Source organism: Xenopus tropicalis, chromosome 4 (assembly GCF_000004195.4).
Source record: "Xenopus tropicalis strain Nigerian chromosome 4, UCB_Xtro_10.0, whole genome shotgun sequence".
Classification (NCBI taxonomy): domain Eukaryota; kingdom Metazoa; phylum Chordata; class Amphibia; order Anura; family Pipidae; genus Xenopus; species Xenopus tropicalis.
In genome coordinates, this window is record NC_030680.2 from 64,314,455 (window position 1) to 64,330,193 (window position 15,739).

The following is a 15,739-nucleotide window of genomic DNA, read 5'->3' on the forward strand; positions in this document are numbered from 1 at the left end:
CCCATACAAGTTATTTATATGGGCCCCCCATGAACACAAGGGCACAGTACCAAAATTCTGGCCATGCCCTTTGTTTGTGTGCAATTTAAACATCTGATGTTACTCTATAATAAGCAGTTCATATAAAGAGTTTAATTGATTTATGTGCTAATTAACAGTCACTTCATTGGGGAGCAGTAGAGTTTGCCCAAAGTTTAAACCCCACACTCCTTTTTGCCCCAACTCTGGCTGTCATTGCTTGATATAAAAGTTAAGTAAGTTTTTGCATAAGTTATGCAATCTGCTGAGGGGCCCAAAAACTAGTCACTAGTAGTTCATAAAATAATTGTGTTAATAAGCCAGTATTTTAATTGGGAGGCAGTGTAGTTTATACATAAGTTCTGTTTAGTTTCTTTGTTAGTAACAAGGTTTTGCATAAGTTATATAAACTACAAAAGCATAGGGGCCCAATAATCTGTCATTTACCTGCTGAAAAGTTCATGTAAGAGATACTCATATAATTCAGTATATAGCTCCCAAAATAAACAGCTGACATTAAGCTATAATAAGCAATGCATATAAATAGCTAAAATGAATAATCAAATTAGAACATAATTTTGCCCTTTTATAGGTCCCTGGTAAGGCCTCACCTTGAGTATGCAGTGCAGTTTCGGGCTCCAGTCCTTAAGAAGGATATTAATAAGATGGAGAGAGTGCAGAGACGTGCAACTAAACTGGTAAAGGGGATGGAAGAATTAAACTATGAGGTGAGACTGTCGAGGTTGGGGTTGTTTTCTCTGGAAAAGAGGCGCTTGCGAGGGGACATGATTACTCTGTACAAGTACATTAGAGGGGATTATAGGCAGATGGGGGATGTTCTTTTTTTCCCATAAAAACAATCAACGCACCAGAAGTCACCCCTTTAAAAGGAACGGAGCTTCCATTTGAAGCAGCGTAGGTGGTTTTTCACAGTGAGGGCAGTGAGGTTGTGGAATGCCCTTCCTAGAGATGTGGTAATGGCAGATTCTGTTAATGCCTTTAAGAGGGGCCTGGATGAGTTCTTGAACAATCAGAATATCCAAGGCTATTGTGATACTAATATCTACAGTTAGTACTAGTGGTTGTATTTATAGTTTATGTATGTGAGTGTATAGATTGGTAGATGTGGGTTAGGTGTGCAGAAAAATTCGCCGCACGTCCAAAAATTGTCGCCGGCGTCAAAACAATAGCCGCGGGCGACGAAACAATAGCCGCGGGCGACGAAACAATAGCCGCGGGCGACGAAACAATAGCCGCGGGCGACGAAACAATAGCCGCGGGCGACGAAACAATAGCCGCGGGCGACGAAACAATAGCCGCGGGCGACGAAACAATTGGCGCGTGCGATGAAACAATAGCCGCGCGACAAATTTTTTTTGTCGCACGACATTTTCGCCTGTTTCGCAAATTTTTCGCCTTTTCGCGGATCTTTTGAAACAGAAACAGATTCGCTCATCACTAGTTACATGTAAAGTAATTTAGACAATACTGGCATCATGTGGTCATAAAGGAAATTACACAAAATCAGATATAACTGGTAACCTAGTCAGGAAAATCCTCCCAGGAGGAGGAATAATATGATCCACAAACACAGTGCGGTAGAAGGTATCTGACTGTACATTCTGAAAGGTTTCCTTGACACTTTCCAGTGACACCAGATATTATGCGCAAATAATCCTTTGTACATATTGTAGAGAAAGGCTATTTGCAGGTTCAATACTCTTTATTAAAATAAAGAACATGCTGGGTGTTTCTTTGCACCTTTTAGTTATGTTCCCTGTTTAGGAAGAGCCACGTCAACCACAACTACATTCACCACCAGCAGCCACTTTCCATATCATTTAAACATGGAATTTAGTGATCCTTGATATTCTCTTCATGTCATTTCTAGCTCATTGAAAATTGTGTCCACATTAGATATGAAATATAGTAATGAGGCATGTCATTTTGTTTAATGGCATAATTCATTTTGGACCACTGGCTTCCATATATTACGTGAAGACAAAGAAATCAGTCAAATCAGTTTAATTTATTATCTGCATTTAAAAAGGAGGTAATATTGATCTTCCAACATGACAGAATCCTGGACAAACAGCGTGATTATCATAAAAACAGTTACACAGATGTCCCATCAGAATTTGGGGTTGAATTAGGATCTTTCTTATTATCTTCAGGCTTCATGGCAGGAAAGAGTAAAACCTCCTGTAATAAAGAAATAGCTTTTAGTAACAAGGCACCTAGTGCAAGTCGAATGGGTGTTATAAACCGTTGGGATTTTTTAATACCTTTATGTTATTGGAATCTGTAAGAAACATGGCCACTCGATCAATGCCCATTCCCCATCCAGCAGTTGGTGGAAGCCCATACTCTAGTGCAGTGCAGAAAGTCTCATCAATGAACATTGCCTCATCATCACCTGCTGCTTTGGCCTGTATGTGCATAGGCAAATAGAGAAGATAGTTACCATTTTGAACATAGAGATGCCTTTAAAGTAACTAATATATAATACATGTAGCGTATAACAAAAAAACCAAAACAAAAAAAGCTAAAAATTAAATAATAATCGTTATGCAATGCATTAATCCTATGTATAAATTTGTATGGTAGCTTCAACAGTTCTAATATCATTTATATGAATATCTTTCATCCTAGTACTGGTATTAAAAGTGCAGGGCCAACTTTACAAAACAAATAAGCCATTTAAACTACAATAAACTTTAGGCCTATGACACACAGCACATTGTCTCCACTAAGGTAAATATGCCAGTGGAGAAAATGCAATCAGCTGCCTGTGTTCCTTACGAACCACCACCCAAAGTGAATTTCATTTGCCTTGTCCTTTAAGCAAAATACATTGGCACAATGTGATTTTAAAAGGTATGTTCACCTAAATAAAGAACATTTGTATTTTATTGTGTTGTAAGTGACTTACAATACCTGTCAACAATCCTAATGCCCTCCTTTCACTAACATCTTATCACTATCTCTGTGATCTGATTCCCCCTCTCACCCAGTGCCGGATTTGTTATCTGGGTGCCCCGAGGCACTCCACTTGTGCATTGGAAAGGTCCCCATTGCTCCATATGTGAGCAAAATTTCAGTGCGGCTTGGGCGGCATGCTGCCTTGTAACAGATTCGGGCCTGTTTTCCCCCTCTCTGATCACAATCTACATTTCAACTCTCCCTAACTCCCTCTGCAGGCCCCCAAACATGCATGTACCGAGACCTGCAATCCCTAAACAAGTCACATCTCTCTTCTTCCTTTGACTCTCTTAATTCTAACATCCTAACCATCTCTTGTCCTAATCAGGCTACCTCTGTCTACTACATCACACTCACCACTGCCCTTAAAGAGCTTGCTGCCAAGACAAGATGTATGAGGCCCAAACCACTCCAACCTTGGCACACTGCTCATACCAAAGCCCTCCAAAGATGGTCACGTACACTTGAGCGCCACTGGTGCAAATTCAAGTCAGAATCAGACTTCTGCAGCTACAAATCTGCTCTGCTCTCCTAGAATACCACCCTCTGCCAAGCTAAACAAACCTGCTCTTTAACTCCCTCTCTAAAAAACCTGCACAATTTTCTCTACCTTTAACTTTTTGCTGTCCCCTTTCCCACCCCCTCAGTGTGCTTCAGGCACTGCTCAAGTTATTGCCAAGCATTTTAAAAACAAAATTGTGACATTGCACAACTTAATCCTACCATCCAGGATAAAATTTAAACCTATGACCCTCACATTTAAGACGTTATCTCTAGAAACCAACCAACCCGCTTGTTACGCTTCTCTACTGACCTACTTCTCAACTCCTCTCTCATTACCTCCTCACACACTCGCATTCAAGACTTTGTAAGGGCTCCCACAATCTCTCAGACTTTCTCACAATCTTTCTGCCTTCAACAGGATCTCTAAAAACGCATATATTTAGAGCAGCTTACCCTCATAATATGTTGGAGCTTTATATATACATGTTAATAATAATAATATTTTGTTTGCATAATGATAAATGAAATTCTAAGCTGCTCTTCAATATACATTTAATATTCTGAGGTTATTTGTAAATGAAGTTGAAACTAAAAAGCAGTTGGTCTTTCTTTTGCTATTCCCTTCTCTGTCTGACAGACTATAGAAAGTGTATAAGAAATCTACTGCCAAGAATCCTGCTACAACAATATCCTGTATTTTTTCTCTATTAAATGCCCTTTCCCTATGCAGCAGTTAGTGGAAGGCTATACTCTAGTGGAGTGCATAAAGTCTCATCAGCCTACTGGTGCTCAATCACCTTAGCTTGATCTTCAAACAGCTCCCTTTGCCTGACTGGATCATTCAACTCTGTATAGGCGTTGCAGATCTCCTTTTTCATTACAAAAAGTTCAAACCTCTCTGTAAGTCCCTTTTCAGATCGGTGCCTTATGGAAAGAAATTAAATAATAACTGTTTTGCATGGGTATGTACAAATCCAGGATTCAGTTTGGGATTCGGATGACTCCTAACTGCTTAGCCGAACAGAATAAGGACCCTTTAATAGAGCTGGGCGGTATGACCAAAAATTTACATCACGGTATTATTTGCTTTATGCACCTGGACGCGCGTGCGCAAAGTCCCGCGGACAACGGGACGCGCACGCACGGAGGCGCGTGAGACCAGGCCGCACGGGTGAGTACCCTGACACCCCGGTATTGCGGTATCTGAAAAATGAATATAGTTTTAAAAAGAAAAAAAAAAAAACACCGGTATTCGGTATTAAACGGTATATCGTCCAGCCCTACCCTTTAATCCACGTGATAATGGAGAACTAGAAAATGTTATGTTATAATGTTATAATTGATGCAAATCTCAATTTTAAACATGCAAATGTATTTGATACATTCCATACTATTGTATGTATGTAAACAAACAGAATTATTTATAGATATTCCTGTAAATAATTCAAGACTTACCATTTTGCAAGAGGGCTCATAATTTGTGGATGGTCGCAAATATATGTTGGATTAATACAGGTAACCTCCAGGAAATCTCCAACGAGCTAAATTGCAAGAGGGATCGTTAGCCAGCAAAAAAAAAAAAAACAGAACACAACCCGAAAATTAATTATTCTTAAAATTTTGACCTTGTCTAGCAGCCTGGCAGTGGTTCTTGGTGCTGGGCACTCAACCTCTTTTTCCACACAAATGTCATCAAGAAGTTTGCGGGTTTCTGTTTAAGAGCAGCAACAAAATACTTAAGCAATAAAATCCAAAGCAAGTGTATGGAACACAGGAATTCTGAAATAACTAACTTCATTAAGAGCCTTTAGGGGCTATCATTTAAAACTAAGCACATTTCAAGTTACTGTGTTCACCCACTTAATTAAACTAAAGCAGAGAGAACATGCAAGTACATGTTACTGTACACAGTAAAAAACAAAATAACATTTAAGCTATATCCTTTAAAATAAAGATGCAAAAAAGTTTTTTTTTTCTCACCAAATGAAACCTTAGTGTTTAATATTAAGAAGTTTGGCACGCTGCTTAGTATATGAATGCAGTCTCGTTCCGTTATACTTATGCCATGTACAAACAAAATAGCACTTGAGGCAAGTAATATACTAGCATTTACAAGCAAGCAGCAGATATCCCACACAAGCAGGCCATGCACATATCAATAATACTGTACAAAATATTTATGGTTATTGGCAAGTGTATGATAGCCTAGCAAACCAAACTGATATCTATGTAGGACTGAAATCTGGCAGGTTTAAAAATGTAACCTGCAGATGAACCATATTGTCCAGTGCATGGTGCATCAGTAGATGACATAAGAAGTCACAGCTTCTTTGCACTTCTGCTGTTTCAGTCATTTTCTATCATTTGCACAAGAGTTAGAACAATAGAAAGGCAGCCATACTATGTGTGGCCCCCTTTAGGTGGCAATACACGGCAGATTTCAGCTGCTGAATCGGGTCCCTCAGACTGTTACGGCAGCTTATCTGCCCGTGTATGTGCACCTCCTACGGGCCTAAAATTGGTCAGATCTCTATCGGGCAGGTTTGATTTTACATCAGATCATAAACTGCATCGGCTTGTTGATGCTGTCAGACAGCCCATTTTAATTTGATCATTTGGCCCCAAGGCCCCAATTAGCCCAATATCGGCCACCTTAGGTGGGCATATTGGGAGACAATCCGCTCTTTAGGCAACTTTGCCAAACCAGCAGATCCCACCATGTATGGTCACCTAGTATACTAGAACAGCACGTTTAGGAACACCATTGCAAGAAAGCTTAAAGTCAATAAGAAGAACAACTAGAGAGGTACATTTCCTGAAGAAAATGTGAGTGGTGCTTGCCGTGGCAAAACTCGTGCCCCAATATTACAATGTTTCCTTCCCTTCGGTTAATTGCCCCCTGCTGGGGCAATTTACCGCCCACCCCCTAGAAAAGCCATTGCACCCCATTCCCGAATAAGCCGCACGGTTTGACACCTCATTCATGGGTCTACGACAAACGGTGGTTAATTGCCCCCTGCTGGGGCAATTAACTGCCCACCCCTCAGAAAAGGCATAGCACCCCATTCCCGAATAAGCCGCACGGTTTGACACCTCATTCATGAGTCTACGACGAACTAGTTATTTACCAAAATCCCCATTATAAGTCAATGGGGCAAATTTGGGGACCTCTCTTGCCCCGGGGGTAAAACCATAAACTGCTGCTGGGGCAATTATCCGCCAACCCTCAGAAAAGTCATAGCACCCCATTCCTGAATAAGCCGCACGGTTTGACACCTCATTCATGGGTCTACGACAAACGGTGGTTAATTGCCCCCTGCTGGGGCAATTAACTGCCCACCCCTCAGAAAAGGCATAGCACCCCATTCCCGAATAAGCCGCACGGTTTGACACCTCATTCATGGGTCTACGACGAACTAGTTATTTGCCAAAATCCCCATTATAAGTCAATGGGGCAAATTTGAGGACCTCTCTTGCCCCGGGGGTAAAACTTATACCCTTGTGCGGGGTATCTTCTGACACAGGTTGCAAACCTCTTCAAATGTGGTAAATTTCACATTCTAAAAAATTCACTCTCTGCGCTACAATCCGTCAAAGTTGGCCTCAATGTTAAGTCAATGGGATTTTTGGCCCGGTTAATTGCCCCCTGCGGGGGGGCAATTAACCGTCCACACCTCAGAAAAGTCATAGCATCCCATTCCCGAATAGGCCGCACGGTTTGACACCTCATTCATGGGTCTACGACAAACTAGTTATTTGCCAAAATCCCCATTATAAGTCAATGGGGCAAATTTGGGGACCTCTCTTGCCCCGGGGGTAAAACTTATACCTTTGTGCGGGGTATCTTCTGACACAGGTTGCAAACCTCTTCAAATGTGGTAAATTTCACGTTTCGAAAAAATTCCCTCTCTGCGCTACAATCCGTCAAAGTTGGCCTCAATGTTAAGTCTATGGGATTTTTGGGGCAATTAACCGCCAACCCCTTAGAAAAGACATAGCACCCCATTCCCGAATAGGCTGCACGATTTGACACCTCACTCATGGGTCTACGACAAACGGTGCGGGGCAAGTTCCGTGCCGAACTTTTGTACGGAAGAATAATAATAATAATAATAAGCCTGTGAGATAATAGTAGTGATGCTTTGCTTCGCAAGCACCACTAATTAATGAATTACTTTCATTAAAACACCTAGCCACAATTTAATGTGGAACACAGTGTATAAATTATATTTGTAATTAAAGCCATATTTTAATACTTTGTCTTTACCTTCTGTGTCGAACTGGTCTGTTGCAGGCAATTTTTTCCCCAAGGCTTTTTCAAGTTCATGTACCATACTTATTCTTCTGAAGGGTGGAGTGAAGTCAATCTCATATTCTGGGCCTTCTGGTCCCTCAGGGTGGTAGATTACTTTGTAACCACCAGTAATATGTTTAACCATACCTACAACAAGAGAAATATATAGTTTAAAGTGACATGCCATATTCAAGGCAGTAATAGTTTCTTCTGCAGTTTCTCACCCCACCTGAGAGCAATTTTTCTGTGATTTCCATGAGATCATAGTAGTCTGCATATGCCATGTAAAATTCACATGTTGTGAACTCTGGATTGTGGGTGAGGTCAATTCCCTCGTTTCGGAACTGCCTGCCTATTTCATAGACTCTGTCAATTCCACCAACCACAAGCATCTGTACAGAGAAAACATGTCAATTTTTCTCTCAACAAGTTCTGCATCTGACACTACAGTCTCTCGTTTACCTTGTGGTATAGCTCAGGAGCTATTCTCATATATAGCTTCATGTCCAACTCATTGTGATAGGTAATGAACGGTTTGGCTACTGCACCTCCCGGAATAACGTTCATCATTGGAGTTTCAATCTAAGGATATAAAAGTGACACTTCAGTGTGTTGCCTTAAAGGAATAGTTCTGTGTAAAAATTAAACTGGGTAAAATATATAGACTGTGCAAAATAAAAAATGTTTTCAGTATAGTTGGTTAGCCAAAAATCTATGAGCAGTGGAGTCAGCAGATGTCATAATAGCCAGAACACTACTTTCTCCTTTAGAGCTCTCTAAGTTGTTAGCAGTCAGTAACTAATCAGTGACTTGAGGGGGGGGGTTATATGGGACATAAGTGTTTAGTCAGTTTGCTTTTGAATCTGACCTGCTTACTCACAAAGTAACACAACAGGAAACTGTGTTCTGCCCATTATGTTAAACATCTGCCCACTCCAGCCTTTATAGATTAAATTTATGCCTCACTATTTTGGAAAGAGTTTTATTTTTGCGCAGTCTATTTAATGCAGTTTCATTTTTACACTGAACTGTTCCTTTAATGCCAGTAATGGACACAGCTAGCCTAAAAGACTAATTTTGCTAGGATTTTGAAAATAAAGCCATTTAAAAAATTAATTCATTTACCTCAAGGAATCCTAAATCATCAAGGAATTTTCTAAGATATGTTATAAGCTTGGCACGAACAATGAATTTCTGTCTCACATAGTCATTCAAGATAAGATCCAGGTATCGCTGTCGATATCTAGTTTCCTGGAAAAAAAAAAAAAAGGTACAACGGTCATTTGAAATGCTCAGGACCCTGGATTTTTCCATAATTTACTTTTAAGTCTACTAGAAAAAAAAATCATCAAAACTTAAACATTAATCAAACCCATTAGGATTGTTTTGCCTCCAACAAGAATTAATTATATCTTAGTTGGGATCAAGCACAAGGTACTGTTTTATAATTACAGAGAAAAGGTAAAAATATCTTTGAATTTGAATTATTTAATTAAAATGGAATCTATGGGAGATAGACTTTGTCATTCTGAGTTTTTTGGATAAGAGACCCCATACCTGTACAGTTAATAGCATAATTTGATTTATAGTACTTATTTACTCCTGTTTACTCTTATGCTTATCATTCTTAAACTTATTCTCTTGTAAAAGGATTATAGGCAGATACAAATAAGTAGAAATGTGTGACAGACTTTTGGTTGGACTCTTTCCTTAACAATCTAAGTATAGTTAAGTCTAGCAATGTGACTCACAGAAAGAGTTCTGAAGAACAAATCATTACAAGATATCATACATCACACAGGGGGCAATGTAACAAAATGTGCAAAGTATTCATCACTACAGTAATTTGCAGCTTGTCAACAATAGGATTAGGTCAGCAAATATCTAATTGGTTGCTATGAGGTACAAGACCTTTTACTACATTACCTCCATAAATTAGGTTTTCAACCATCCTATGAACAGATAGGGTCTGCTAGCTTTACCTTGTCTTTCAATCCAAAGTGGAGATGTGGAAGCATATGAAGACATGGGGAAAGCAGAATCATTTCATGTGGTATGATACTCAGTTCCCCTTTTTTAGTTTTTCCAGGATTTCCTTTAACTCCAATCAAATCACCCCTACGGAGCTTGTTATTAATTGTTGCAAATTCTTCCTCAGATTTGTAAAATCTACGAACACAAAACATTACAGTATATCTGTAAATCATAACTTCATGTCTTCATGTAGTAACCACTACTTAAGAAATGGGTAGATTTTATTATTGATCAATATATTATCAATATATTTTGTGAGACCTATGTGCATTTTTTTTTCACATAACTACATAAATAGACAAGTTCAGTGCAGAATGATCGAGTAAAGGGAACAGATCAGAGACTCAATGGAGAAAATATTATGAATTGTAAAAGAGAAAATGTGAGGGAAAAACAAGAGCTTTTCAGCAACAAGCACATAATACATGCTCACACAGCTAGGCTGTATATGGCGAAATTGGTCAAACTGCCAACTTATTCTACACTTTTATGGGCAGATTATTTTTTTCAGTGTTTTCTGGGCCCATTATAGACTTACAGCATTATAGTGCTTATTCTTGAAGTCAAGTCAGAATAATAAAATGGCTGTTATGTTTGTATATACAGTATTTGTATGTACTTAACTTACCGTGAATTGGCCATCACTTGCAACTTTGTTCCTTCACCTCGCAAATCATAGAAAATTAGTTTAGCTCCAGAAATACGCTTGGCATGGATTCGACCTGTGTTTCAAGTAATAGTACGGTTACGGTCATGAAACACTGATCCTCACATTAATAATCTGAATCAAAGGCTGCATGGAGCTGGAGACACATCTGAAAAAAGCTATTTAAGTGCTTCCATTTTACCTCTGTAATACTTCCCTACACTTTGGCATACTATGGACTGGAAAGCCAACCGAGTCTGAATGTATAGAAGTAAGTGAAGTATTTGGTGCATAAGTGCTATGATACTACAGTGTGTATTTATGCATTTAGTGAAGGGGGTTTAGCTGCAGCCTACTGTGGGGGACACAAATTATTACTGCAAAGCATGCTGGCTCATTATTTTGGGCAAGGAATCCTGACTAACTCATTTTCTTAAAGCTAACAGAGCTGCACTATTCTGTGAGCCACTGGCAAATGACCTGTCAGTGGTCAAAATATCTATCCAGTAAGCTAAAGCAAACCCACCTGCTATACTGACAACTTCTGATAACTGGTCTCCAGTCTGAAGGTTGTTGTACTTCTGAATGTACTCTGTGAGGGACATATCAACATGGTACTTGTGAGGATAGGGGTCATCCTTTGTGCCTTTCAGCTGCTGAATTGCCTGTGTACGAATCTTGAAATATTGCTAGAGAAAACACACAATTTGAACAGTAAATATAAAGGTATTTGAGGCAACACTAGACTAGGATAGCAGTATTGTGGTGCAGGCACTACAACGTACATTAGGATCCAAGGTTTCCTCATCAATAGCAGCTTCTTCTGTGTGCAGTTTCTCATTCTGTTCTTTGTGCTTGGCTTCCTTTTCAGTGGCTTTCTTTTCAGCTTTCAATCGCCTCTTTTGCTCACTGAAAGCAAGAACAGAAAGTAAAATGTTGTTGTACGGAATATGATTATCTGTTGTAATTAAAGAAGATAAACAATTAAATTGTAATGGTAGATGCAAATACAGCTGCACCCAGCCACAACCTTGCCAAATATACAACTGTCACATGGAAAAACACGCTCTGCAAATCAAATGTGTCCCAGAACCGTAGCTGAAGTGTAATTTTAATATTTCTAGCAATTTATTTAAGGCCACTACTTTCCCAAAACAGAATTTAGTGACAACACTCATTTTAGGTACTTCTGGACTTTTCAGAGAGAGATACGAAAACAACATTGATGGACATGTTTCTGCTGTGTTTAAGGTGCCCTTTGTGTAATTAAAATACTGTTATAATTTTTAACTAAAGGCCTAGTAGGGCCCTGAATGTACACGTTGGTATCTAACCAGATAAAAAGCACCATGGTGTGCTTTAATGAAGCAGGAGATTCATGAAGAAAAAAAGATGGTGGCACAAATAGCAATTAAACAGCTTGCACCGACCTTTTTTTCCCAAGAAATGCCTGGTCCTTGTAGAGAGCAAAGAAAGTAGATAGATGCTTTCCATGGAAATCCACCTCTAGAACTCTTGGTACCCAGATTGGGTATCTAACCAGCCTGAGCAGCGCTGGTACCAACATTGCCCCCAACTCAACTTGACAAGAATCTGAGGATTACCACCTAACAAGAAAAATAGCAAAGCATGGAGTCTGAGAACAGAATCCAGGATATAAGCATCAAAATACAAAAACATACCCCAAAGATCCTAAAAGATAGAAATACATCATCTGGTAAAATAATCTACACTATTCACAGTATGAAGTCAAAAAACAATCTGGGGAGGAAAGGGGCTAAACCAACTGATTTTGTATGCTCTGTAGAAGTGCAAATATGTACATGATAAAGGTATATAAAACCCTTGACATTCCCTTGGTGTTGCTCCCAATGGCCACCAAGAAGGAACTTATTTTGAATTCTTGACTTGGATGCACAAAATGCAAGTGTACCACCAAACCTAGGCTGCATGGAGCTGTTAGCCTATACAAGGCTAAAAAAACAAGCACAATACCTATTTAAATAATTTAAAGTACATTCAGGGCCCTCCTAGGCCATTAGTTAAAATTTTTTAACAATATCATAATTACATAGAAATGCATAGAAAGACATTTTCAGGTGTTGCATGGCCTCAAAACAATACTAACATGTTTTTTTTATATAAGATTTTTATATAAATGTGCTCCCTGGCCCATGCCATTACACACCTGCATCAGAATCACATCACTTCTTCAGTCTTGGCTGCACACTAGGAACTACATACAGGGCATATATATTTCAATGTAATGATTACACAGTGTGTGTGTGACCAAATGAGATCCGCTTGTTTAACAACTACATTAAATGGCCAACCCAGTCTTTCAAAATAATCATCACTGTGACTAGAAAGCATAACCAATTTATTTAAAAATACTTTCTGTAACTCAGGTTACAGATTTGTATTAAGTAAAATCAGTGAAGTGAAAATGCCAGGTGCGGATTTGTTTTAGCAACAGATATGTTTGAAGGGACAGAGATGATAGTAAAATGAAACTGAAAGAACAGAACAGTCTTTTGCTCAATACTTGCTACAGTTTCATTCTTAATATGTGGCAAGTCTATTTGTGTTTCACTGGGGGTTATAATAAATAATGGATTCTGTATATGCTTTTAAAGTCTTCTAGCAATTTTGTTACCCATATTTCTCTCTTCACCTCTCGTATCGGTTATTGGTTGCTTTATATCTTACTCTGTATTTCCAATGTATGGAACCCACTTATTGTACAGCGCTGTATGTTAGAGTTTTATAAATAAATGTTAATAATAATAATAATTTCTAATGAAGGACAATACATGTGGGTTGAAAATGATTCAGTGAACCCCTAAGCTTGCTTGCCTAAATCTGATATAGGAGACCTACTGCATACTTCCTCTTCCTTTTACATGATGGATCTCATGTAATGCAACTTTCATTGCACACATTTAGCTAATGGAGAAGAAGCACACAACAATATTTAGCACACATCCAATAATTACAACAATAAAATTAAATAACAAACAATATAATTAAATTGTAATAAAAATTACAACAATAAAAACTAACTTCATTTTGAACTGCAAAAAGTTATAGCAGCTTGATAAAGGGCCGAATTAAAGCCCAAAACGTTGCCTTTGGCACTTAAAGGAACAGTAACACCAAAAAGTAAAAGTGTATAAAAGTAACTAAAATATAATGTGCTGCTGCCCTGCACTGGTAAAACTGGGGTGTTTGCTACAGTAACACTACTATAATTTATATAAATAAGCTGCTATGTAGCCATGGAGGCAGCCATTCAAAGGAGAAAAGGCACAGGCACATAGCAGATAACAGATAAAACACTATTGTATTCTACAGAACTTTTCTGTTATCTGCTATGTAACCTGTGCCTTTTCTCCTTTTTTCCAGCTTGAATGGCTGCCCCCGGGGCTACATAGCAGCTTATTATATAAATTATAGTAGTGTTACTGTAGCAAACACCCCAGTTTTACCAGTGCAGGGCAACAGTACATTATATTTTTATTACTTTAAAGCTCTTTCATTTTTTGGTGTTACTGTTCCTTTAAGTAAATAACCGGATTGATGCTGTCTTCATTGAATCATTATAGCATGGTAACCATTACAATGGCTTAGTTAGTTTTGTTAGAGTCCTTGCCAAAACAAATATCAGTGCTGGGTACATAATCCAACCATTGGATGAAAAACAATTATAATTTTTTTTTTTAATACAGGGTCAATGTAAGTTATTTTACATTAAGACTTTTCTTATGCTACTGGTTCTTCAAATCAGTCTAATATTTTGCAACATAATTTAATGGGCTACAGGAAGGAGTCCTTAGTTGTCAAAAGTCAATTTTTAGGCTGAAAAGCACCAATACTGACACTGTAAGGCATTTTGCAGTCATTTGGATGAAAGGCAATTACAAGTGATATTCAAACTGAAGCAAAATGCCATGTAAACTACCATCTATACCCATGGTCTGAGTAAACTGACAGCCAAACCATCCAGGCCCAGACTGGCAATCTGTGGGTTCTGGCGAATGCCAAATAGGCAGCTGTAAGATGCCATAGACAGTCATTATTTAGTGGGCTACTGGGGGTTGTTTGGGCCACTTGTGTACTTAGAATGCCAGAGTCTAAGTCGACTCCCAGTCCAGACCTGAAAGCACCCCATGCCCTGACAGATTACATATGTAGCTTTTTTGGGCCACTGTTCTGCCAGACTAAATCAGCCCTTGTTGCCTCCCACTAAAAATAGCCAAGTAGAAGGCTGGAATGTGACATTATTTAGAGCCATAAAATAGTACAAATTTGGGGAAAATGGATGTTCTAAAGACAAGTTGTATTCTCTTTCAATAAAAGACAACTATGATAATTACTATTCCTAAATAGTTGTATTTTGTGACAAAGCATAACTTCAGCATGCACTGGACTGCATACGAAATAATATAGCAAAAACAGTTTCTGATCTCTTGGGTACAAAATGCCTTTACAAAACCCTGGTTAAACGCGCAGGCAAGTCAGGATAGTCCTACTAATGTCTAGCAGTTACATCAGCCGGCATACTCTGCTGGGAGCTGTAGTCACTAAACTATCCCGCTGCCTTTATAATCGCTTGCCAGGCTCTCTCAAAAAACTACACTACCCAAAATTCCCCACAGCGCAGAGCATGGCACATGTGCAGAGATATCAAGCGTGCAACCCACACATTACATTCAGCTTTTACTTTTGCTCTGAGTTCGTTCTAGTTTTTTTTCTCCTGCCCACCCCAACAAAATGTCCCTTTCACTCACTTCTTGCTCAGTTTGGGCTCAGAGTTACCAGGAGCAGCTGCCTCTACATCCGCCATGTTCGCTGGAAGGCAAAAGGAAAGGAGCACTTCCGGTGCAGCGAGCAAGAGCAGCTGAGACTGAGAGACAAATGACAAGGGCTGCAAGCAAAAAGCAGTTTAGGGTGACATCATTAGGCACGTGACTGGAATGGGCGGAGCTGGGGTAGCGCTTGGATTAGGTTAGCTTTCGTTTTTGGAGAAGTAGTTCTCCAGGGTTACAAAATGCTAATGTTATTAAACGTTTTTTGGTTTATTTTGTGTCTGCTTATGAATTGCCCTGTTTTCTCTAGTATGTTGATGACATAAACAGAAACGGATTTAGAAGGCTTGGCAAAAATATTAAAATAAAATAAAAAGATTGGTAACCTAGAAAACAATGCAGGGGCGTGGCTATAGAGAAGGCAAACATTGCAACTGCTAGGGCGGACTTAGA

At 39.0% G+C, this 15,739-nt stretch overlaps 1 protein-coding gene across 2 annotated transcripts; it reads right to left on the bottom strand.

Moving 5' to 3' along the window:
• Positions 1-2,027: 2,027 nt before the first annotated feature.
• On the bottom strand, positions 2,028-15,403 carry kars1 (lysyl-tRNA synthetase 1). 2 transcript variants are annotated; one of them, XM_012960797.3, is made up of 15 exons: positions 15,269-15,403; positions 11,909-12,085; positions 11,264-11,387; positions 11,005-11,167; positions 10,461-10,554; positions 9,781-9,967; positions 8,924-9,049; positions 8,261-8,380; positions 8,028-8,190; positions 7,772-7,945; positions 5,130-5,215; positions 4,960-5,045; positions 4,302-4,428; positions 2,304-2,447; positions 2,028-2,220 (listed from the first exon to the last, which is right to left on the bottom strand). In XM_012960797.3, exons 2-15 carry the CDS (start codon positions 12,043-12,045, stop codon positions 2,134-2,136), a joined length of 1,818 nt encoding a protein of 605 aa, XP_012816251.2. In that variant the 5' UTR covers positions 12,046-12,085; positions 15,269-15,403; the 3' UTR covers positions 2,028-2,133. The 2 variants fall into 2 exon arrangements, with proteins under 2 accessions (XP_012816251.2, NP_001001255.1); NM_001001255.1 differs by lacking the exon at positions 11,909-12,085 and having other exon boundaries at positions 2,029-2,220; positions 15,269-15,336.
• Between the last annotated feature and the right edge of the window lie 336 nt (positions 15,404-15,739).

Coding starts and splice junctions, on each gene's coding strand:
- kars1 (XM_012960797.3), bottom strand. CDS start 12,045: ATGTTGGTACCAGCGCTGCTCAGGCTGGTTAGATACCCAATCTGGGTA. Junction 8,191..8,260: donor CTCCTGAGCTATACCACAAG/GTAAACGAGAGA, acceptor TTCTCTGTACAG/ATGCTTGTGGTTGGTGGAAT. Junction 2,448..4,301: donor TGTTTGAAGATCAAGCTAAG/GTGATTGAGCAC, acceptor ATGCACATACAG/GCCAAAGCAGCAGGTGATGA.